The 26603-nt window shown below is 37.6% G+C and overlaps 1 protein-coding gene across 11 annotated transcripts in view; it reads right to left on the bottom strand.

The window, feature by feature from the left end:
* Positions 1 to 26603, bottom strand: part of ZMYND8 (zinc finger MYND-type containing 8) — a 75143-nt gene that overhangs the window by 35358 nt on the left and 13182 nt on the right. For 3 of the 11 annotated variants that reach the window (XM_040607846.1, XM_040607836.1, XM_040607840.1), the window contains exons 1-2: positions 21358 to 21401; positions 12425 to 12495 (exon numbers count right to left, since the gene is read on the bottom strand). In XM_040607846.1, coding sequence (XP_040463780.1) covers positions 12425 to 12495; positions 21358 to 21386 — 100 coding nt within the window. In that variant the 5' untranslated portion in view covers positions 21387 to 21401. Of the gene's footprint in view, positions 1 to 12424; positions 12496 to 15146; positions 15387 to 19626; positions 19862 to 21196; positions 21217 to 21357; positions 21402 to 21892; positions 22088 to 22296; positions 22403 to 26603 lie in introns of those variants that run through there. The other 8 variants (XM_040607841.1, XM_040607838.1, XM_040607847.1 and 5 more) reach the window with 8 other exon arrangements.

The following is a 26603-nucleotide window of genomic DNA, read 5'->3' as shown; positions in this document are numbered from 1 at the left end:
CAAGCAGAAACCTTTGATAGCAAGAGAGCAACAAACAGCAAGTGACATAGCTTCAGTGTCTCTCACAGTCGGGGCTCTCACACTGAATCAAGAAAATTACAAGAGCAGTTTAACAAGTCACAGCTTCCATCTATGCCTGAAGTTACTATCCCAAGTAACAAAGCTGGCAGAAGGGAGCATGTGCCTGTATCTCAGTTGCTCTATGTCACGGATTGTCATTTTAGCGTAAACTCGTCATACCAGCAACTAAAGTAGCACTGGTGGCTCTGAACTGCATTTTATGAAACTTGTGCAAAATTATTTAAAAAATTAGAAGGAAATTGGTACATAGCTCTATCGAACTACTATCTACTGTGATGATTTTCACGTCTGCCTCACCCCTCCAATTATGTTAAAGTATTTGAATTCTTCAAAGATTTTTAATTCACCTTTTTTTAACATGGTCACAAAACACTTGTTTTGTGTTCATTAGAATATTCAGAAGGAATTATTTACAGCCTTAAAAGAGTTAATGCACTTTAGAAAAAAATCACTGATAGGCTTATCAGAAATATCCTAGGTGAAAATAAGAGCATTTGCAACTTCATTTTGTCAGAACAAAATTTAAATGATTCCTAATGAATATGGAATGCTCGGCTCAATTACAAAGAACTTGCTGACATTTTTCAAAAAAAACAAGTATGGAATCAGCTGTAATAGACAATCACAGAACAGTGAAACAATCTTGACAAAATACAAATGAAAGTTCAACAAAGTTGGTTTAACATGTTCATTATTTCCTTAAACTTTTAATGCATGCAACAAAACAAAATAATCGATAAAACCAAAGGGATCAGACGTCATCAATGATATCTTAGAGAAACAACTGAACCCTTCCCAAAGTCATTCCCGTATTTTCAATCCCCTACTTGCATGTGCTAGTGCAAATATTTTGTGGCTGCACACTAAGGAAAAAATCTGTCTGAAAAATAATTTTGTCCTGAGCAATTTTTTTTTATGACCCCATTCATTGCACAGCCACATAAACATTTGTAATGCATTCAGCGAACCAGTTATACTGAATGGGAACGTGTAGCTGGAAGGAGAAATGCTGCTTTTGGTATTAATGTCTCCTTAAAGTTTTTTCAGTTGAACAACAGTTTTTAGCAGATACTTGACAGCAGCCAGATGCAATTAAACTGCTGGTTGCCATGATTCTATTATCCTTTCCCTCTTGGACCTGTATCCTTGCCTTCCAGGCCTCACTGGGTGATCAGTTGACCTGTCTTCGCTGCCAAGTCACCAAAACTTCACTGAAACACTTCACCTGAAGTTTCCAATGAATCTCAGAGGTACCAGAACAACAACCAGTAACTGGATCAACTTATCAAAGTGTGTCCATTGTCAGTAGATTTAAAAGTAACTATAAAAAGGTCCGCCAAAATATACTGAAAGTTCCTCAAATACTGAAAACCACAGCACTGGACTATTTCACATAGGCAGTGGACAATCGCCTTTCTCCCACAAATGCCTCCCAACCTGACTTTTAACTGTTTATTGAATGAGACAATTTTCTTGAGCTACAACATGCCTCTCTGGGAATGATTTAAGGAGTCTCACACACAACGTAGCCACTGACACTCTCTCATCAGACAGTCTTACAAGTGGGCCAGTAAAACACAGAATAGCTTCAAACTGTATTCAGAGTAAGTCCCTGTCAAATTGAAAAGCTCCACTGAATCTCATTTGAAAATAAGGTAATTGGACACGTGGCACAAATCTTAGATGGCACAATAAAGAACTGGATTAGATTTCTACATGATTTCTGTATTTTGTGCAAGTGTGGAGGTGAAACAGTTAATAAGGAGAAGTAAAAATTGGCTGCAATAATGATTTCAACAAATGGAGGTAAGATTAGCAACCTATGTGCTCTCCTCAACAGAAAAAAAGTATTTGGAACAATAGTTGAGCATGAACTATGAACAAATGACTTTTCTGTTGTGAAAAAGGGTAAACAATACTGCTGTAAAAACAGGAGTGATAACATATGATGTAATCATGAATGCTTGCAGATATGCTTAAGTTTATTGAAAATATTACTTAGTGGAAAGAGTGGAACAATGTCAAGCAGCCACACAATTACTAACACAGCAAAACATTTTGAAAAAATATGCTCAAAAAACCCACGATGCCACTAACACTTACTCAGGGTGCAAGCGCAAGAAGTGATCCGAAAAGATATTTCTAGACTAAATTGCATTTCAAGAACTTATGCTATCTACGTGTATGGAAGAAAAAACAATGAAAGATGGAAAAGGTGTAGTGGAAGAACTCCTGTGCAAGAAAAGGTGTACTGGTCTACATCAATTTGTGAAAAATACTAATCTTACCTACTATAATGGCACAGCATGACACTTTTTTCAGATGGGTCCAGACACGTGAAAGATGTTCACAGCTGATTAGGTAACAATTACATTACCTCTTTTTTTTTTTTTTTTCTTTCAGTTCCTGAAGCTTTTACAAATTTTTTCCCAAATATATAACTGCACAGAAAAAAGTAGTTTTGACTTCTTCCTACACAATTCTGTGGAAAACATGGTGCTATATGGTGACTTCTGGTTGACCAAAAGCTTGGTAACATGTGCCAAGGTAACAATTAAGAAAACTCTAAATAAATGTGAAAACCATATGAAAAGATAGATGGAAGAAGATACAACTGAAAGAGGGATGAGAAATGCAGGAGCATTTGCCTATTCCAAGTTTTATTCAACCAGAATAGCTGCACCAGGCTAACACCACATGTAATTTCAACAATCCTAGGAAGTGTCTGCCACCTGAGTTCTGAAGGCACAGCTATTTCAGCAGTGCTGCCCAGCAGAAACTTAGTGTTGGCTCTCAGAGAAATTCTCTGCTGACTTAAGTTATAAAATTTTGGCAAAATGTAGTTAAGCTGGTTTAAATAAATAAACAAAAACTTTTAAAGTTTTGAGTTTTCTTTGACAGTAAGAAATGTGGGGTTTTTTTTTCTTTCCACCCCTCCCCTTTTAGACTTGTAGGCAGCATTTAGGACCAGTTATATTCTGACATGCCTAGGCTGAATTAACCAATATGATGTGTCTGAGACCATTGCTGCTACTTGACTTGTTTCAATTCAGACAAATCTGCCTCCGACTCCATTTAGGCCAAAATTTAGATTGATTTGACAATGTAAACAATTACCAGGTGAGGCATGTCACCTACACATATGAAAAATACCATGCCTGCCTCCTCCCCTCCTTGAGCAATTATGACAATAAGCATCCTAATACAGGCACAACTACACTGACAGAAAACTAGATGGGGCTTTTTTCAGTTTAGCTAATGCTACCACCTGTGCATAACTCCTTTGGCTGGTATATGCTTCATACACCCCAAGGCAGCATCACCAATCCAGCTATCCCAGATGAAACACTGCAGCATCAGTCTCAGCTAAACCAAAACCCACAACTTAACCAAAGTGATCAAACCTAAAACCAAACCAGACTCTGAATTCTACTTTTTTAATTGAAGTAGAATGGAGCTTATTCAGCATGTTTGTGTTCAGAATGATCAGCAAAAATAGCATACCATATCTTTTCTCATCTTTCTATCACCACACAGCTCAGAACAGCACGTGCAATGTCAGTCTTTCTATCTTTATTGTAATTTGCAGTTCTCAACAGAGACTTCCCATACGTTAAAGGCAGTTGTAAGTAAACCACTCAATGTGAAGTGATGACCATGCCTTCATACTTGTTTTCCCAATGCAGAGATCTGCAAAATTGTCTCTCTCTACAGCAAACTTCCTCCTCAAAGTACTCACAAGGATTCTGAGCTTGAGTCTCTCTCCAGCAAATAAAGCCCTCACTGTAATTCACTAAAGAGACAGGCTTTTATTTCCAGACTATGCAGACATAGCTTAAACCGGGTGAGTATAATTTTCTGCCCTTTGGCTTCCATTTCTTACTCCCAGGCACAAAACAGCCACCAGTGGGGCACACTAGTTTTCTTTCAGGTCTTCAGCCTCAGGTTGTGAGGATTACAAAGAAACTGCCTATGACACTGCAGGTTGTGCCTTGGCTCTAAGTATGAAAACAGAAAATCAGCTGTAAAGTTCCTCGTCATTGGCCTGCCCCCATGATGTGATGCTTCTCACTTTTAAATGCTGTTTTTTCCTAAACTGATTCAGGGTCTGAACCATATCTTCTATGTTCCATACATTGCCAAGTGCTATACTGTAAACATGCAATAGCAATGATCCCTGACAACTAATGGAGAAGTATCATTTTTCTTAATGGAAGCCGGTGCTAACTCAGAAAATGTATAAAAGCAAGATGTTGCTTTCCTTGCTCTTCCCATGACACCCAAATGTAATTCTTCCTGAAAACAAGCAACATCAACATGTCTTACTGTAAGAACACAGCATAAACTGGTCAGTACCAAAGACTTATCGACAGTGATGTCTTAAACCTCCTTATGCCCTCCATTCCATAGACCTTTTTTTGTTTTTAATTTTAAAACTTCCTTAAGCTAAATGCAATGCAAGTAATTCCAGACTAAAATCTAAATTAAATCATGTCTATGTATGTATTTCTAAGCATCTATTACACTTGCACTATAGTTTCTCTACCGACAAGATCTTAATGAGAACTGATATCCACAGCACATTACACAGATCTAAGTTAAGGTTTCATAGTACCCTTCCACAGATACACCTTCTTCCCTTTTTTTTTATTCTAGCACTGTTGTTTGTTCATTCAGGAAGCCAGATGGTTTAGATAACCGATACAGCCAAAGCCAACAAAATCCCAAAAAATTAATTTCAGCTGAACTAGCATACCAACAAGTCCCAAAATTGACAGTGCCAGTATAAAGGAGAAGGATGGAAATGTGGCTGACGTGAAGGAGCATGCCAGCATGGCAGGTCTCACTTAGATCAGCATATTGCCTTCGTGCTGCATCCTCAGTGCAACAGACAGCAAGCCAATTAAGAAAAGCCTGAGTAAACTGGTCTTACTATACATCATGATTTTCAAATTCAATCTCACAAAAACGTTTAGCAAACAAAACAAAAACCTTCTCAAAAAGTGTGGAAATTTCAGGATAAAAGTTTTTTACTGTCAGCAGAGAACTGCCCATTTTTTTGAGCTGGTATGGAAGGGAAGAAATGTTTTGCATTTCAAAATGAAGCACAGACAATCAAAAGATTTATCTTAACTGCATGAAGTTTACTGTAATTTATGAAGAGTATTAGTTATTCAAATTCTGTACCTAATTTTCTTACATTTATATTCACGTTGTATGAATAATGGGCTGTTATTAAGTGGTAATAATCTACTGCTTGTAGAACAAAACTTTTCTGTTATGGAAATTTCAGAAAGCGCGAAGAGGGAAACTCCGAAACACACTTGTTTAAACAGGAAAAAAAAAATCATCAAAAAAGGTTTTCAACATGAGTTGTGATGAAGATGGTAAATTAGCAGTCATTTTGGTTTTCCAAGAGCCAGAAACAGCAAGGTATTGTTTCAGTGAAAGCACTATTTTAATCTTCCAGAAACAGTATTAGATATCAGTAAACTGAGACTTAGTTACACCAATAAAAGTTTTCTGTGATTTAAGTAGGTTTTTGATATCTCAGTGCAAGTGGGTCAAATATGCAAAATCCTGAATTAATGTTTCCAATTAGAAACCTACTCAATTGTTCTACGTAGATTAGACACTCGGCAAAAATGTTACTTAAACACAGTGAGCCCAAGGCTACTTCTGTTAACTATCCCTTTTATTATGACACAGAATAGTTCTGCCAACATTTGGTGAACCAGATCAAGGAATTAACTTAGATTAAATGTAACAGAACAAAAGAACAAAAATTCATGAAAGCAGTTTAATGAAGAATTCATCTGATAGCTGTAAGAATCAGGCGGGCTAGCTGTTGCAGTTTAACCCCAGCTGGCAACTAAGTACAACACAGCTGCTCACTCACATCTCCTGCAGTGGGATGAGGAGAAGAATCGGGGGGAAAAAGGTAAAACTCATGGGTGGAGGTAACAGTATAATAACTGAAATAAAATATTATAATAATAATAGTAATGAAAAGGGAGGCAACAAAAAGAGAAAGAAATAAACCCCAAGACAGCCAAGAGATGCACAATACAACCACTCACCACCCGCTGACCGGTGCCCAGGCAGTCCCCCAGCAGCGATCGGCCTCCCCCAGCCAACTCACCGCAGTTTATACACTGAGCATGACATTCTGTGGTATGGAATAGCCCTTTGGCTCATTTGGGCCAGCTGTCCTGGCTATGCTCCATCCTGGCTTCTTGCGCACCTCCTTGTTGGCAAAGCATGGGGAACTGAAAAGTCCTTGACTTAGAGGTAAGCACTACTGAGCAACAACTAAAGCATTCATGTGTTATCAACATTATTTTCACACTAAACCCAAAACACAGCACTATACCAGCCATGAGGAAGAAAATTAACTCTATCCCAGCTGAAACCAGGACACTAGCTTAAAAAAGACAGCAGCATGAGAGAAAGTACAAGACTGTAAAGGTGACTGAAGACTGCTTAAGCTGTCATTACCCCACAGAAATGTATAATTATGCCTTTAGAAGGACAAGAACAAAAACAGAAAACTGACTTCCACCTAGACTGTCACTCCTCTCTTTCCTCCTCCTCAAAAGCTCTGAATACACATACTTTAAATGGTGTTGAAGGAAATCACTGAAGAATTCTGAGAGAACAAGGAGCAACATTAACTCCATTGTCAGCATCATTACAGTCCAATTTGACAGAACAGGCTTCAGTTAATAATTTATATGGATTCCAGAACTGTGAAGTCTCCCAGTTGTATTTATATGCTGAATGGTTGCTAATAGATTTATGATTTTTCAAATTCATTACCTACAATAGTATAGCAAGCTTAACTCTCTTCAAAACACTTAACAAAATCATGGATAAATCTGTTAGAACTTATACTCAACTTTGAGGCATTTTAATCTTATGCCAGAATTTTGCAACATGATACAGTTGCAATCAACCACTAAAGCCCTGTTCACATTCCAGAAACTTCAATTGATGCAATTAATCCAATCCAGTTGCTTAATGTAATAAATAACAGAGGTTAGCCCTGGCTGTGTAAATTCTGATCCACTCCTACTACATTACAATTTCACACAAGTACAAAAAAGATACTGTTACTTCTTTCTTCATTGTAGGACTTCTGAAGATAAAAGAAAAAGAAACATGTCCCAACAACTTGCAACCTAAGAGATGTAAGTTGTTTATAAGCTAGAGCCTGTATACAGGGGGATGTGCTGCCCCAAGGCACTCTGAAGACCCCCTGTTGACTACTAAGTAACAAGGGCCCTGCTCTGGAGACAGAAGCCTCCGGTGGCACTTCTACTTAGTGGAGGATTCTCAAATTACAGTTCACATTGGAGTGAGAATCTCATCTCTATGTGATTAAATACTTGGTCGCTGCAAAGAAAGTTGATACGCAATTTACTATTATGAAACTGTTACAAAACATATAATGTATTCTGGAAATTCCATTTTACTAGTCATTTTGCATTTATATTCATAACATCCAAACCTTTTACCACTGAGAGAAGCCCCTGAGACCAAAGCCTTCATCAACACAAACCTGCAGCAATACAAAAGCTGTAAAAGCTAGAATTCTCACTGTTAAGCACTAGTGTTTCAGCATATGATTTTATGACAAGCTAGACCATCTAATGCCTAGTTGTCACTCATGGAGACAACTCTGCTCCTAGCAATGACATCTGTCCAACTCCCTAGTGATCTGGCTCAGGGAGATAGGCAGGTAGAAAACAACTTCTATACCTAAGTCCTTAACTGACTCAGAAGAGGACTGGCTAAGAGCCAGCATAGATGTAAAGGCAATATAAGGGACGTATGATTGATGACGGGAGGAAGAGAGTTAAAGAGCTCCTTTTGGTAGTCACTAAACAGGCAATGGTTACAGTACTAGCTGAAACACGAAACACACATGGAAGTCCATCTGCCACCACAGCTAACTACTGTTGGCAGGCAGTTAGTTTTTTAGCAGAAAACTAATGCGAAAATTAAAAAAAAAAAAAAAAAAAAAAAAAAAAACCAAAAACACAACAAACAAATTCTTCCAGGTTAATAGGATGAAAAAGCCCAGTGGAGAGTTCACTGCTGTCCAAAGAGAACACTTAAATGCAAGTGAAGATAGAATGCCACCAAAACAATTGAGTTTGTTATGCTGCTCTGGAACCACAACTTGGAAATACTCAGAAAATTATCTTGCAAGCCCCATCCTGAAGTACTTAATAAACAAAGTTTAAAACTAGGCCATAGGGCAAGAACAGGAATATAACAAGTTGTTTCTGTCAGACATTTAATGTATCATATGCAGTGGACAAAATATTATAATAATCTATTCCATAGCCGTTCTCCTTTCCTAAACAGCAATCCTCTGTTGACTCCGTTTTATGTTTTGGGACCCTTAGTATTCTCATTAAGCTGTCATTTCCCATTTCCAGTTCTCAGATGCCTTATGCCTTCTTGTTCTGATCAAAAGCCTCGTGTATTTTAAAACCTTGTCTCTAGTAAAGCTGCATACACAGAGATTATAAGCAGATTTAAATTATAACTGCTACAGTAACTCTACTTCTCTTCCCTTCCCCACCTCACCAGATGTCTGTCCCCACAACATTTTGCAGATATATATACTTGTATATAATAGTAGGGTCGATCAGTTCATGATTCAGACAAAAAACTAATACTATAAAAAATTATCAAATTTCTGCCAAATCAGCTGCTTGATATAGCTTACTATGCAACAGTATAAGCATCAGTGCCAGCCTAAGGAGAAAGGTAGAAAAATGCGGCTGAAGATGAGTGTGTAGGGCTGCATAGCTCTAACCACAGCTACAGACTCACTCTTACATATCACATTATAAAGTGTAAGTAAGAAGTGTCAACTATGGTTTTAAGCTCTAGTTTTATTACAGCTTAACCCTACCTAAATGCTTGCTAACAAAGCCCTATACTTCCTGCACCCAACTGGTATACTCCTGCCTTCTCTCTTAAACCAGTTCTGGCAGTCTACCAAGCCATTTCAGCACACTAAGCTAGTAGAAAACTATTCATGTTTTATGGTTCAGCTAAGTTTCTTGCCAGCTTAGGTATGGAAGGAAGTGGATAAAACTGCTGCATTGAGCGGTTTGACCAGCTTAGGTTGCTTTGAAACCACCACCTTACTTAAACCAATCCAACGGCTATGTTAACACCCTTGTTACAGATTAAACAATGCATGTTGCAGCTTAGCTTAAAATGAACTGGAATTGATTTATAGCAATTAAAATTAAAGTGCTTATACCAAAGCAAGAATGTCCATGAAGAGGTCTGCATCAGGCTAATTGGTTTTAAAGCAATTTAATTTATTATCCTATAACTTTCTTTCGACATGGCCTCACATGAGCTGTACAAACTGTAGCAGAGCAAGTTAGGTTACTAACTTGCAGCATCGCAGCTTTTCCAGTACAAGTGTGAAGTCACACAACACTGCTGACTGATCTCCTGCACAGGCTTTTCAGACCATCAAAATACCAAACAAAGAAGAGCTGCATGCTTCCCTTAAGGGTTTGTCTACATAGGGTCAGTTTAATCGTCTACATTCTTTCTAAAACAATGTAAAACTCCGAACAAGATTAAGATTACAAGAGGATACATCCCACCAGTTCAGAACCCTGATGTACTTTTCCTGCCTTATACAGAGTATAACTAGTTGTACAATTCTGGTATGTGACCCTTCTGCTGCAGAAACACTGCACTGAACAGAGAACCTTGTTTCAATCCAAATAACAGAAGTCCAGAATAACTCATTTTAGCAGGTCTATAACAGGGCCAGCTCTCGGCAGATGACATTTACGATCCCTTTATTTTTTACGCAAAACTACACCTTCAACTATTATGAAGTTCTACTACTAATTCATAGATTAGGCTAGAAATACAGCAAAACAAGATGACTTACAGGCACGTCTCAAGATTTCTTTACAACACACACCACTTCACTGAAAAAAATATGTGCTTGCAAGGGCTTGAGGTGAATAGTTGTTACTTTTGCCCACAGAATGGTGCTGGCATGGGTTTCCTCAATATACATGTCAAATTTAACAAAACAATTAAAGCAAAACATTATCTAGTTGAATATCAATTCCATTATTATTATTCAATCAATTCAATCTCTTGTTAAGTTTTATCTTTGCTATAGTGATGTACAAAGGTTGTTCAGATCACTCTCACTGGTGTTTAAGGGTCCTACTGTGTACAGACCAGCAGCAACTTCCACGCAGTGACAGCCTGGGCCAATCTAAACTAGCACTGTGGCAATCCTGTCTTTGTCTTCCAAATCCCTTTCCTTTCAGTCACTACCCAATCTTGCCTATAAGCTGGTTCAGGGAGTTGTATCAACAGCAAACTCAGTACAAAAACAGGCGCCTTTTTCTGCCAGGTTAGCTCCCCCCAAATTCACCAAATTGACCAGAGACCACAAAGCAAGGGGAGCTGCAGGATCAGGTGGCTGAGAAGGCTGGGAGATGGAAGACTGACCCTTTCAATAACCACAAGGTATTAAATCAGCTCACTGTCCTGGGAAATGTCATCTTAACCCTACAAAAATAAAAAGTTAAAAGTTTCCCATGGGCTTAATTCATTGCAACAGTACACCTTGAGTGAGGTCAGACCAGCATTAGAACTAATGTAAGGGAAAAGTACTTTTTGCATGGACCATATACCTGATCCCAAGTAAAGCAACAGAATGAAAATGCAGGCATCTACATAAACAGGTATCAGTCTCATAAATAATTTTCAGACATTATGTCAGTGACATAACTAATAGTTTAGCTCCCTTGATGCATGTGAAACTCTTACTAGTACTAATACTTGGCCAAAGTCTTTCTAAGGACAAATGAAGGTGAGATTTCATGGGCAGCTAAACGCATCTAAAAATTCCCTTTGTCTCTTATACTGAGTTCTCATATTCACCAAACTTTCACAAACTGGTCACTAAACAGTTTTTAAGTTGGTTAGAAAGTTCGCGCAGCTGGGATCTGACAAAGACCACAAAGGAAGTAAGCAGTGGGAGTACAAATCTGGGAGCTTACTCCATTCAGTAGCAATCATTAAAGCAACAAAAAATAGTTCACTTTCTGCTGGCTTAGAAAACTGAAACACAGAGACAAGTAAATATCAAAAGCAGTCCAATGATGAAGACTGATATGCAAGGCCAGAAGCAGAGAAGGGAGAAAAGGATAGGCAGAAGTGAAAGGGGCAAGCAAATCTCTTCTGAGCTGTCAGACTGTACATACTACCTCATCTAACCATATAATGAGAACTGAAACAGGAAATTTACTGTCCATTAGTACAAGACCTAAATGCAATTTAATAACCATGTTACCTACCCAAGCTACCTCATTAAAAAAACAAAGGAATGCACATGATCTGTGCCACACTTTCAAGACAATTACATCTGCACATTCAGGACTAACTAGACTTATGACCCCTGTAGTAGAAATGTGGAAGTAAGTAGGTATGTGCCAGAATTTTAAAAGGATGGTAGTAACCCCTGCTGACATTTTACAGAAATGGCTTTCAAGTAAACTGAGCTGCAAAGTCAGGTGCAAGTACAAAAGGAGATGGACAGGCAGTTGGCAGTCAATTATAATGAACTGGAGTAAACAATTAAGTGCAAGTATTCTAAATGAAGAGCATTTCTGTCCCTCCACTTCAAATGATCGTGGGAATATTTACACTGACATAGATGGTTACATATTTGGATTTCTTTATGCTAAGAAATAACATCATTTGCCTGTAGTAACTCATTCATAGGGAAAACTCCAGAAACCAGAAGGACAGAAATTCTCTCCGTCACCTACAATTCCACCAATAAGTTTAATTCATTTCAGGAATGGGTATGTAAGTGTCCATGAAATACATACTCTGCAGGGACCAATTTCTGTGGAAACAGAAATGTTACTGTTCTTCTTTATTCTTAGGAAAATTAGGTATCATTACTGTAGAAAATACTACCTTATTAATATTATTACTAGTACTACTATTTTCTCCTACATTGAAAATCTGAAAGTACTTTAAAGGAAGCCATGGCAAGATACAAGAAGCTGAAGTTCTTCCACAATTTAATCTAAGTTAGTTATTCATAAACCAGAAATAACACTGCAGGGGTGGGGAAGTTTAACATATAATGAAAACCAAGCAAAAATTAAAACACTTTCTGACATACAACAATCACTGTAAAATATACAATGAGTCTTGAGTCTTCACTCAAGAGCAGCTTCATGGTAGATTGCACAGTTTCACTATCCTGGTTTACAAATATTCATGCATTGTAGAGCACAGAAAAAATATTCCTTCTTACCTTTGGATCGAGTGGAGATATCCATCCCCTCCACCACCTCCTGCTCTGCCTTTATTTCCTCTTCAGCCAAGCTGCAGGATTCAAAAAGGTCAATTAGAACAGTTATAGACTGTATTTTTCCCATGTCTCATATATAAAAGTTCAATATAACACTATTAAATACAACTATATTAAAATTCCTAATGAAATGAAAGGTTTGCTGTTTGCCAGAGTATACACTGACCAAAACATCTAAAGAAACAATCCAGGTATGCGTGTATGTTGCATGTTATCAACTACAAAAGTAACATTTTCATACTACCAACAGCCTTGTAACACATACTGAAGATCATACCACTGTATGTATAGATTCTGTGTGACAAACAGGAATTCTGTTCCTTGTAGCTCCTAATCTAAGGCCTCCATAAACTGTGTGGATGGATGCCTGCTAACATTTGAACACTCATCAGCATGAATTAACAGCTTAGCTGAAGTACAGATTTAGCAACATAGAACAGCTTGCAAAATTAGAAGGTACAATGCACTTCTAAAAACTATTAAATAATTTCAAGAATCTTGAAACTAGACTATACATAGAAAACTTAATGTTTATAATTTATTGGCAATACAATTCCACCAATTATTAACTATAATAAAGAGTAAATAAACCAGTTGTTACTATTATTCAACCATTCAATCTTACATAGACAGTTTTAGTTTAATCCAGGCAAGATTAAATGATTAAGTAATGACAAACTATATCTGACTTTCTGATATTCTAGATTCTTACAGTGATGTCATTCAAGAAAATAACTCAATGAATTTGGCTAGTTACAACAGTTTGAGGAAGGAAGGTGTAAAGGGGAAGAAAAAAGAACTAGAATGAATATGAAGTTACACACCAGTTTTGGAGAATCTGACTATCGTAGATGAAAGATAAAAGAAAACATGATGTTGAAGGAAACACAAATTCAAAATGACAGACAAATGAGGTTATGGTGCCTGAAGCAGGTATCACAGTCGTCCACAAATACCATCAGAGCACAACAGCCAAGTGGGATGTGGATTTTTTTCCTCTGTAGTGCCAATTTCATGTCTAGTCTGTCAATGATACCACTGCACATTGATACAGCAGACCATGAACTACTGCTGTTATGGAGTGGGCTCAGATTCCATTCAGCCACCCCAGCTCTAGGAACAGCTATTTCTACCAGAGGCCAGGAGGCCAGCTAGAGACCTTTGCTTTAGCCACTGTGTTAAATCGCCTGAGACAGCTCATGAGAGCTGGGAAACAACACTGAGGACTTGGTTACATTTGTATCAGAGAAACTCTTCAGCCTGACAAACAGTTTATATTAGCAGAAGTTTTGTTACTAGTATAACTTAAAACAGCTTCCTAAACAAAGTAAAACTTAGCAGCAGGACTTTTCATCTGGTATTTGCTAAAACTGCTTTTAATCAACTGTCAGCTACTGGGGGGTTGGGTTGCAATTATTTTCACACTTCTAATCAGGACAGTTATGTCTGAAAAAAATTTAAATACAAATTAACTGAGCTCAATGTATGGAAGACCCAAAGCTGCGAAGATCCATGAACTTCAGAAATCATTACTCTCTATTTGTCATTTGTATATAGCAATAATTTACAAATTAAGCTCTTCAACGTCATAAAACACTGAAGAGAAGTTCTATTCTACCAGCATCCAATCTCCCATCTCATGGACTATGCTGCTAATTTCAGTAGCAAGGAAAGGCACCATGTGACCAGAATTACGGTAAACGTGTAGTACAGTTGACCCTAGCACAATCCTTCTCAGATTTATTTTGCATGGGCAGATTAAATGCATAACATAGTTGACTGTACCACAATGCTCACCAATTTACTATGCATGGGCAGCTCAATTATACTGCACATTTGTTACACCCTTTCCCAGAGGGCTTCCAGCAAAGAGGACCTGGCAGTGTGTTGCAGACACCAAAACATTTCATGCACCACTTGCCTCTGCCCACTCTCTTTCCTAAGCAATGGGAAGGGATGGGCTCAGGGGATAGGTTCATTGCTCTCTTCCAATGTTGCATTGGTTTTTTTTCTTCCCCTCCCCCCCTTTATTTCAATATCACCAAACTGTAACAAATTCCTTATTTTTAAAACATCATGTATATATGATTAATAATACACACAGGTAAATATGTAACAACATAGTCATTCTGTCAAGAGTGAAGTAATTTCGCAGTACACATTACCTGGTTTTAAAATACAGATCCAGTTTCAGCCACAGACTAGGACATACAAGTCTTTACGCGACTCAGATTGAAGTCTTAAGATCATTTTACACAGGTTGCTACTAAAAGGAATGGTTATCCCAATCCCAAATTTCATGTTCCAGAAACAGCATTCATTTTAACTGAATCAGTTTTGTGATCCAGCTCACTGTGCAGCTGGATGTGCAGAAAAGAGGAAATGGGAGTGTACCACGTGTGGGAAGAGGGGGGTGAGGGGTAGTGTTAATATCCTTTCAGCAGCAGCTCACATTTAAGTTTCATTACAGCAATCATAACATTCCAGACTTATCCAAATTATCAGGTGCATTTTGTTCAAATCACAATCTCATGGGAGCATGACACAAGAAAGATACAGTAGTTGCTACAAGTCGGTATTACAAGACACAGTTGTGCGTGAATCCTGGCTGAGAAATGGTTGTGAGAGATGAATACAGCAACACAGTAGCAGGAACTGTTCCTACCTCCCTGAGCAAAGCAGCAGGGGAAGTTACAGTGCTGGTGGGAAATGCTCTGCACCCGTGGGCCCGAACCTAGCAGGGCAGGGCTGTTACACGTCAGGATTCCTACGTATTAGCTACAGCGTATGATGTTTCTTCAGCTCTAAATGTGTCTCTCCCCATCTAATGAGCTTAATTTAGGAAATTCAGCCAGTTTCCTCCATCAACTTTTCAGTGTTCTTTCAATAGATCTATAGAGGCAAGAAAAACATTCTTCATAAGCAGTTCCAAGGTGAATAAAGTATCTTCACTTGATACATCACATAAAAGATGCCTGAAGACAAGTTTCCCAAATATTTGAAATATTAATGAACAGCTGAAAATGCATTCACCACTTCACACAGAAGTTCTTCATTTTCCTTTGCAGTGGGGGTGCATATATCGTTTATAGACATATGCACACTGTGCGTCACCCACAACTAAAACAGAATTCAGCAATTATCTACTACACTATGAAAACTGAGCCTTGCAAGAACAGATTGCATCTCCATATCCTCTACTATAATTAATCTTGCTCAATCTTTTAAGGGCAGAAACATTTAAGTATGTAAGAAAACCAGTGAGATTGTTCTGAAAAAAACCAAGGCGGGGGGAGGGGGGGCAGAACAGGACAGTTAAATAAGCATATTAGACATAGCTATAAAAGATACTTAAAATTCACAGCTCTTCAGAAGCATCTCCCATTGTTTTATTTACTGTCATGTATTATGACTTGCACAAAGTGACATTGTTTGAAGGGTGGCAGTGATGACTATAGAATCTTTAAAACTCAAGTTTGTAAATACATGCTAGCAATTGACAGCAAGTTTACAGTAACTTTTCTAAAGCTGACTGATCTTTTCACCTTCACATTTTCCATCAATACAAGAAATATTCTGAAAATGCTTTATAAAGCACAAACTTCTAAATGCAGAAATTTCATTAGCAAAAGATTTCCAATTAAATAATTCAAGAGAAACAGGTCCTTAATGCAGGTGCCTTACTACTACCCAATAACAAAACAAAAAAGAAAATTAAACCCAGTAGCAAAACAATTATAAACAAGCATCCAGTTCTATGGAAACAGTAACTGTATGATCAAGTAGACTATCCTAGAGAGTTTTATTTTGAGAATTCATTTTTGCAGGGCTTAGAGCTGTTATTTCAGATAGCATGCATCAGTATCATGCATGTGCACTATGAATGTGATGCTCTGATGTTGCGGATCAGAAATGATACTGGTATACACTCAATCAACTACCTATATGAATACAATAAATACCTTATGTCATTCTGAAAGTTACTCTTATTTCCTTATTAAGATGAATGATCACAGACAAGCATATTTTAAGAACACAACTGAAACTTAAGCTTTGCCAGTTTCACTGTCAATTGACTAGAACACCAATTAATCATTTAAAACTTCCCTACTCCTATTGACAAAACCTGGAGAAAAAAAAAGGGAAGAAATTCTTTTCTAAAATGTTAAACTGATTTGTTTCATACAGATTACTTTAACATGTCTGAATGAGGGGGAAAGGGGTGGAGGTTATTCCTCTGGGGACAGCTGGGGACAGAAAGAAAAAAAAATAAGGACTGCAAACGTACAAGATTTATTGATACTTAGGTAAAAACACAAACAGAACTTAACTGCCTAATTTTTAAATATGTTCTCTGTTAAAGTGAAGAGAGGATGGGAGTTTTTATATGAAATTCAGTTTTTCATATATCAGACCAGTAAATAAAATACTGACTTTTGTTTAGGAAAACCATTCCTGTACTAGTAGTAATACCTACCTGAGAAAATGTACACATACAAAAATATTTAAAACTGCTCTAACCTATATTAACTACAAAGAGCAATTAAAAGTTGCAGATGAACTACTGCACCTTGACATTTAACCAAGAAAAACTGACAGATCTGGAAAACCACTCGAAACAGCTCATGCCCACATATACAATCTCAATCTCATTAGGGAATAAACACATTAAATTAAAATCAAGAACTATGTATTTATGGAATTCATTTTTCCTTTTAATTAATAGAAAACAAAACAAAAAACCACCCTAATTTAAGACTATAAGCACTAAAACTGAATGTCATCCTTAAGATTCAATTCCTGCCTCTCCTGTATCACATTTGTGAGTAGCAATTTTAAATAATGATTTCAAAAAACTGCATTCAATAAAAATTTGAAAAAAATATTTGCATGCCATTGCTGAATAAATAGCAGCTTTGTATAAGCACTCACCTATAACAGTCTCTTACTCATCGGTAGCTATGCTATTTATGCAGGATTCTTAAAATGGCGTCTGACAGCACTGCACTGCCTCATTCCTGTACTGTAGCTAAAATGGTAGCAGTTTATTCAATAACAGTATCTCTTTTTTAAACAGCAGTGCTATATTTAAAGCAAGTATCTAAATATCAGAAATGGTAAAGTACGACAAAAGGACACCTGACATCCAAACGTTTAACTAAAAAGGCACAAGACAGGGAGTTTTGTGAAGACACAGGTTACTAAGGAAATCACTCAATTTTAGAATCACTCTCCAGTTTGAGCACCTCATGTTTTACATTTCCTTTTGCAGAATTCCCTGCAAAATGCTCAATTTGTGTTAAGGAATTAACACACAGAAAATGCTTGTTCAGATATCTACATAAAGCAATGTTTAAGCTAGATACCTCTGATAACAAGCAAAGTAAATCTATATACATATTTAATCTAAAGAACATTTAGGTCATTTTTAAAATCTTCTTATTCAGTGTGCAATCATATTAGCTCCACAGAAGAGAAAATTCTGGGAGGGACAGAGATCCTTGGTGTCACATAATCTTCTTTAAGACTATAAACTATAGAGCTCAGGCCCAAGCAAGGCAGCCAGAATAGCTATAGATTTCAGATGCTAAAAACATAATTTGAGAACAAACATGTATGGAAGTAAAGGTTTATGCTGCTTAAATTAAGGATCTTAACATCCTGCTACAGCATAGCTTTAATCTCACAGTATGAAACTCAGATGCTATGACAACTGACAATAAAGGGTTAACATAAGAATGACAGACAACTTCTACCAAATAAATAAAACTCAGCTCCTATGTAGCTATTCTAAATTAGACTTTAACCCATGAATACAAGACATGTTTTTTAATAAATACATGTAAAATACTTTCTAAATACAATTTAAAGGGACAAGCTTGATGGCCTACTACAACGGTTTTCAGTCTCTGGTTTGCAGACCCCTCAAAGCCAGTGTACTACTACTAAGGGGTTTGCAGACAATAACTAAGTAAATCAAACCTAGTCTAACAGGCTTAAATTCACAATAATGGGATTCATGTGCCCATGGGAAAAATATTAGGTACCCACAGATAACAAAATTTTAAAATTGCTGTCTACCACATTCTACATGGGCAAAGGTTATGTTCAACTTCCAAGATATTTAGAAGATTCAAATTAATAGCCCAAATTCTAGACAGAGGAGAGCTTTTACTGAGATTTAGCACCCTTTAACCAGTTATGCTGGAGTGGCACCATTACTATGGAAAACCTACCATAACCTATCACTTTTCAGCTACTGGATCCACATGGTCAATACACTTGAAAACAAAGCAAAAAGGAAAAAAAAAAAACCACAACCAAACAACAAGCAAAAGTGGTATCACAGAATGGAAGACACCTCAGGAAGATGAGCCAGTTGAAGTTTTTGGACACTGATATAAAGGAATAAATTTGTAATATAATCTACCTATTTATGATTTTTGAGCATGAAGTTCCTTTTATTATATGCTTCCTTAGTAGGAACATAGGTTTTCCACTACATTTCAATACTTCTGCCTAATTTGAGGGGGGGAAATGTCAAATTTGGAGTGGTTTATACTTTGCATTTTTTCTCCATTCTCAGTATGTTAAGTAGTGTCATTTGTTTAAAGAAATCACTCAGTTTTTCCCTAGCACTATTTAGCTTCCAACTAAAACAGTTTGACTGCAAAGAATGAAAGAGGCATGTAGCTTTTATAAAGCTACTGTTTTCATCATAATTTATAATCCAGATCACCCCTTTGTTTTTCCCCCACTGCATTCTTTGTCCAGCTAATTACAAAAGTAACTGGATGTTGGCACTAAATAATAATGGCTAATCATATTCATCCTGGGCAATTCAAATTACTCTTTAGTAGCCAGAAAACTTAAAAGTGCAATTATACGATTAACTGCTAGTTAACATTAGAATAATGGCCATTTGCTACAAGCTGAATAAACCTCAGCTACATTATTTCATAAATGTCCTGTCTAACTGTGAGATTAACAAGATTCAGTCCTGTAAAATCTTGGGTAGAAAGAATACGTGCTTTTTCCCCACGTCTATCAAACAAAACCCCACATTCCATCTGTCCTGAACAGTAGAAAAAATGGCAGAGTGCTTCTTATTATGCAATCTATGAAAGTTAGTGATAACATCATACCTTGACAAAGCACCAAAAATATATGAGATTCTTCAGCTTGGCTGAATTTGCTTTACTTAGATGGAACAAAGATGGTAGAAATTTCCAGAAGGCCTTTCTCAGTCTTGCCACTGCAATTGTCAATCTTTAACCTATCCTCTGCTTCTATTGGCTCAAGTACTCCATGGAGCAGCGCGATTGGGCTGATCTGTAAAACAACACTGCTGTCTCTACCTTGCCTCAGACATCTTGCTGCAATGCAGACATTTATTTTTTGTGAACTATAAAAGAATTATATTTGAGTGATTAAAAATAGTGAACTTTAACAGACTCACGATGCTATGTTTCATTACATGCACAAGGGCAGCTCATACAAATATGCTTCACTGTCAGCAGTGTGTCTGGAGGTGCAGATTTGAAACAGATCCTAGTTTAACAAAACCTGTGGGAGCCATTTTAATACCAGCTTTCTGATTGCAGATCACTTACTCCTGCTTCCTCATATTAAACAAATATTATGTTGTGTGCTATTTAAGACTGAAAGTAAACTGCTAATGTGTATAAACTACTGCTAGGAAAATTATGTCCAGAAGTCATTTCTGTTTTTAGCAACCGAAGGAAAAAACAACAGAGTAACTTCTTAGCTGTGTTATCACTTCTATGTATGCAGAAAAATGTATTAAAATTGCATACAAAAAGGCTATCACATGAAACTCAAGTGTTACAACTCAGCAGTGTTTCAAAATGAAACAGACACTGGGGGGGGGGAGGGGGGGGAGTCTGTTAAGCAAAGTGAGTTATTCGAAGTAAGATACTCATGCTGACAAACCAGAAGTAAATTGCTACAGAATGTTACCAAATGCATGGCACCCTTCTACAAAAGGTAGCATGTACTGTACCCCGGTGCAGTCATTTGCAAAGCAAGCTGAGCTCTGAATTCTTTCCTAAAATCCTGAATGCGTGTGGACTGTTAAAACAAGTGCAAAATCCATATTAAAAGCACAAAAGATCACCCTTCCTCTGCTTCTGTAATAATACTGGTGATCCCTGAAAAACAGCTTGTTGAAACAAGCATGCAAGCACTACAATCAAAATCTCAATAAAGAGCACAAAATGTTGTAAAGTAGTTATAAATCAAGCAAGTCTGTCTAAGATTATACTTTGTGTATATCAGAAATATATGTTCATTAGGCATTATTTACTTTACTTCATAAGGTCACTTCATTGCTGAGTACTAGCACTTTCATCACACCTCAAAAGCCTACGGAACAACGAAAAATGCACTCTTCCCCACAAACATGGTAATTAATGATCTATGAACAAACAGCAAGTAGAATATTTTTCACTGGCCTGAGGTAAACAGTAAGTATAAGCTTCAAAGTTTAGAGGCAAATTATTAAAAAAAATAGTGCATTCAAATTGGAACAGTTTACATGTGCAAGTCCCTTAAAATGGACGCTAAGCAAATCTGCTTTTTTTTATATGACTAACCACTAACATTACTTCATTTACTGGACTAACTGACCTAGTAAAAATAAAATGTTTGGAAAACTATTAAAAAAATGTTCAGAGTAGCATGCTGCTTACTTACCAACTGTTCAAGCACCCATCTCATTTTTCCAGTTAAGAAGATACAACAGGCTGGCAGATTTGGGAATTGATCAAAAAGGAATTTCTTGAAATAATTACGTAGCATTAAACCAAAAGTTAAAAAAAAAAGAAAAAGAAAAAAAAAAAGAGGAAAAAACCCACCAAGAACGAACAACATGTACTACTGTCATGAACCACACATGATTTTATATCCTCTGGACTCCACAAGACAGAACTGTGGCTGATACAGTGTAAAACAAAAAGGCACAGATAAAAGGTACATTAGTTTATTTGAACTATGTAAAACAAGAAAGCTAACAGTTCAAAAACATTTTCCATAAAGAATCAGATTTGTAAACAGATGTACTGCTGCATTTTATTGAGCAGCAACCCATTTCCAAAATCTGCAGCATAAAAACTCCCTTTTAAAGGAACAAAATATTAACCATACATTGTCCCTCAGAAAGAGAAACACGATGTATTAATTACTCCTGCAAGAAAAAAGGTTCAATAATCATTTTAAGTTAAGATAAGCTGCATAAAAAACATGATGCAACAGCACACCACCACCTAGGCCCAATATCTACAATCTGCCATTAGCACTTTTTGCTGATGTCTAGGTTCTCAAAAATCCCATATTTTCTAAGAGATAACTTATCTTAGCTATTCCATTCACTGTTTAGAAAGGTAAACTTGCCTGTTCTTCTGTCTGCCATTATCCCTGCTTGACTCCCTGTAGGGCAGTTAAATGCATCTGCTCCCTAGCTTCCATTTTCTCTTCAGCAGGCATGTGACACAACAGACAATAGTGCTGGCAAACTGCTCAGAGAGAGAAAGCTTCTTTGGAATACCAGGATCTTGATAAACTCTAAAAACACCATCCTCCTGTGAAGAAGTAGGTATGCCAAGGTTTTACCAGTCTGCAAAATAAAGCTGTGGCTAATGGCTACTAACCATGTGACCCAAGAAAGCAAATTTAAACAGTTCCAACTTAATAAAGTGCTGTGGTGTGAGTTTTGCACAACAAATCACAGAGAATCACACTCTCAACCCACAACTCATAGGTCTTAGAGAAAAAAAAATGTAAAAAGTAAGGCTTACCTCTGTGGATGCATTGTTAACACAGTGTTATGTCAATACTTATAAAACATGGAGGACAGGCTCTCAGTACTCAGGCAGAAAGGGCTTGGCACTTCAGCTTGATGATCTGTCTTCCTAATAAAAGCTAATCCCGGATTGGCTACTTTGGTAAATCTGAATGTAAAGCTTCAGGGGATTGGCTGAAACACTTCCTGAGCGATTATCTTTGTGCAGCTCTGGCAAGCAGGAGCCATCCTGTGCACAGAGAAGACAGGCTAAGCTAGGCCTGTTTCAGCACAAGAAACTTGGAAAGAAACCCCAAATGTGCGCTCCCCGGCTAAAATACACAGATTTTCGAGCAGAAGGAAGTGATCGCAAACTGCCTGCCTGAGCAAATGTGTCTCAACATGCCACTGCTGAGGGCATTTGGGTATTTTAAAACCGAAGGAGGAAGGGTTCACCCAGGTCACAAAAGCTGTTCTTCATAAACAAAAAGCTAAATCCACTTTGCTGGCGTTCTGCAGCGTGTTGCAGGCAGAAAGCAAGGCCACAGAAAAGAGAGCAAAACATACTGAAACTGAACATGCACAGGACGGGCTGAAACTAGTAACTGAAAATTCAGAGAGAATTCTTCTGTTCCAGAATGTAAACAACATATTAACACCTACCGTAGCAACCATATACCGACAGGGTGAGTTCTTTAGATACTATGATAAGCCGAGCCTTAAATAGGAAAAACTTCACAGCTCATTTCCACAAAAACTACTGTACAACTGAATTGGCATGATGGCAGAGGGCAGCTGCCATGCAGTGCATGTCCTCCCTGTTTACAAACCCGCTGCAGCAGCAGAGCATAACCAAAGCCCTGCAGATATTGCCCCCTCCCCCCCCCGCCCCCCCCGGCCTGCCCGGGCTGTCTGTTACACACAAATTCTGACTTCCGTGTCAGCCGGCTGCAGCTGCAGCTTCCTGTCTGTTAACCCTGTCGGACCTGGTGCCTTGTAAGGTACCACACAGACCCTAAAAAGACTTAGTTTTCCCTACTTGGCAAGTTATCTGTCTGCTTTCACAAAAACATGAATATAGCTTTTTCAGATGTTTGCGCTTTACCTTTTATCTTCTCCCACAATCCGGCAAACGAAACAAAAGGAGAAAACGGCATGTAAGCAACCGGTTTGATCTTGGGCCAGTTCCCAAGCATTTGATTCAAAACGTGATTTGGTTCTTTTCCCTAATGCAGTGAAAGTGGGAGTGCCAGGAAGGAAGAAAGCCTTAACTCCAAATGAATATTTTAAAGGTCAGATCTTCAGAAAGGCCCCAACAAGCCTTTACGCTCTTGTTCAAAATTTCGCATCTGCATTAGGTAGCTCAGCATTGTCATTCCACAGCCATCAGCAAATCACAATGGAAACCACAGACAGAAAGGTGATTCTGAAGCATGTTGCATATAATCAAAGGATTATTTATTAAAAAAAATAAAACCAAATAAAGTTGTAGAGGAAGAGAGGTTTCACATTAAAACAATCATTATTAAATAATAAGCTAAAATAATCCAAGCAAAATAAACATTCTTCCAATACAGCATGCAAGTTCCAGGATTGTGCAAAACCAGTTATAGAAAACCCTCTCCCATAAATCAAGGCCAGTTGCAAACAGAATACACACTTTGCTCTACCTTGACTCAAAGGCTAATGACCCCAGAAACAATCACCACACATAAAACTAGTGCCCTCCCTTAGCTCCAGCCAGCACCTTTCATGATACTACTTTACCGAAAGCCGACATGACTCATAACTATGCAACTCTGCAAAATTAATAATCCTACTCTGCATTGTCCCATACTGAATTCAGATTATTTCTTGAGATACCATTGTCACAGGAAAACTGCCAAACCATCCTATCACTGTGCTTACATTTTTTGTGTTCTTGCATTTTAGGCTGCAACAGCGGATTAACAGCCCAGAGTATAAATTCTCATCTCATCAGTAATTCTGGAGTCCCTGCTGGAAGCATTTTCCCTTTTTAGCTTTGGCAACGTGTTTTCAGGGCAGGGAGCAGGAAGGCTCATGGATTACACTGGCAGTTTGTTCTGGTTTAGGAATGCAGCAGAAACTAGAGAGAGTACTGCTATAAAGGGAATCGTACAGCCCACTACAGCAGCAAGAACACACTGGAAATGCATGACATTCAAGTGCATACTTGCATCAGTTTTAACAGCTCAAACTATTCCAGATAAATTTCTTTTTAATTGCATACCTAAAGGCCTATGCCACTCAGATTATCACACACACACACAAACATCCACATTTTGATGCCTCCATATAGTAAATGTGAGGATTGTCAGCCATTAACAGCTATGCTCATTGTTTGACTGTTCTACTCTAATATTATTCTATTAAAAACAATAATCCTAATCCCTATGAAGTCCAGCAAAGGAGCAAAACTAAATACACTGACTTTGTCAATGCTCTGTGCTAAGCAAGACCCAACTCTGGTATCACTGATGGTGACTGGGAACGCTGCCAAACTGACACACTTGAACCTATCTGGGAGTGAATCAGCCTGCAGCAGATAGATAGAAGCAGAATCTGCCTTAGAAAAGGCCTCAGGTCCTGTCCTCTAGATTCAAGGAAATGGTGGCCCAAATGCAAAAGAAAAATTTATAAACCTGCAGTCGTTAGCAAGAACAAAAACCTAGAAAGCGTTATCAGACAGAATATAACATTTGTATTCAGCCACTGGGCTACTCTGCTAAAACAGACAAAAGCATTCTGTCAGGAACCAGAAAGAGAAAGCCTGAAATATCTTTCTCTCTACTTTCTTGTCCATACACATATTTTGCAATAGGAGGTACAAGTCTGGTATAATGACACACAGAATTCTGAAGATTGTATCCATTAAGACACAATGATTGCATGTCCTACTGCAGCTTGACCAATTCTTTTACATAGGAGTGGTGAAATTTTTTTTGTTGGGGGGGTGGGGTTGGGGGGGTGGGGCAAGAAAGATAAAGAAAACAGAGAGTCAGGGGAAGCTAAAAGCTTTGTTAACAGAAGAGAGTGGAGAGATTAGATTAGCTAGTATTTGTCCTTTTCAGTGCTTTGGAGATGTTAAAGGAAAATAGAACAGGGATGTGAGGCTGGAAAAAAAAAAAAAACAAAAACCAAAAAACAAGCTGAAGGGAGAAACCAAAGGAAAGATGGAAAGCACGAATTCAGTCAAAAGGAGATTAACAGACAACAGTGTTAGAAGTGCAACCTACTATATTTAGAGTTCTTTGAAAAGAATTCTGTCCACTATGCAGAATCTCCAGAAAGCGCACACATCAAGCACCACAGTGTTGTAAGGGACTTAATATTACTTAATATATGCTTATATACCAAAAGCCTCAAAATTAAACAAATACCAGTAAGGAAGAGATTTGTCTGTATGACAGAAACAGGGGTTTGGGTATGTACCCCTATAGGAGATGAATCATCAGTGACAGAGAGGGAACAGTAGGTGATGGACAAAAGATGGAGCTTTAAAAATAACATTTTGAACAGTTACACAAAAGCAAAGGAGGAATGTAATATTTTCCGAGGATAATGATGATGATAATACTACAGGAGAAGAGTTGCATTAAGGGCTTGTAGCTTGGTCCTGGATTTCCAAGTCATTGACTTACAACCCTAATTTCTAGAATAAGAACATGAAAGAATGTAATTCAGTGCTTTTCCTTTTAAGAGTTTTTTTTCCACCTTTTCTGCTTTAGCCCTGATCTGCCAAAGTATCAGTAACTACTGAAAGACCAGAAGACTGCCATCAGACACAAAATCCAAAAATAAATGTCTGTAAAGGCAGTTCCCAAATTTTTAAAATTACGCTGGATGCTAAAATTAGTGACCTGTCTAAGAAGGTTGGTAATTTTATAAATTATCATAAACTACAGGAGAATGTGTTTATGCCCAATAGGTAGCTGATTTTCTCATAAGCTTAAAAGGCTTTGTGACCAGATGCATATATTTCTCCTTCTGAACAGTATTTTTGTATACTTTTGGTTTACATTACTTGTCCTGGATGACAATGATTCATTGTCTGCAGATTAAAAAGCTGGTTTTGTTTGTAATATACACTGAATATCTAATGCATTATGAAAGTTTCTCTTGACAGCCATTTTCAGTATGCTCTGCAACTGCCTCATGTACATTTCCTCCATTCATGTTCAATCACCTGCCAAAAATACCTGGGAGGGGGGAAAAGCACCCTTGAGCTCTTTCCTTTAGCAGCTGTAGCTTTTTAAAAGAGGTGCTACAGCCTATGTTAACTTAAGGCACAAACCCATATAT

The sequence above is a fragment of the Falco naumanni genome, chromosome 10 (assembly GCF_017639655.2).
Source record: "Falco naumanni isolate bFalNau1 chromosome 10, bFalNau1.pat, whole genome shotgun sequence".
NCBI lineage: Eukaryota > Metazoa > Chordata > Aves > Falconiformes > Falconidae > Falco > Falco naumanni.
The sequence above is the reverse complement of the archived record's forward strand: the minus strand, read 5'-3'. Positions and strand labels throughout refer to the sequence as shown.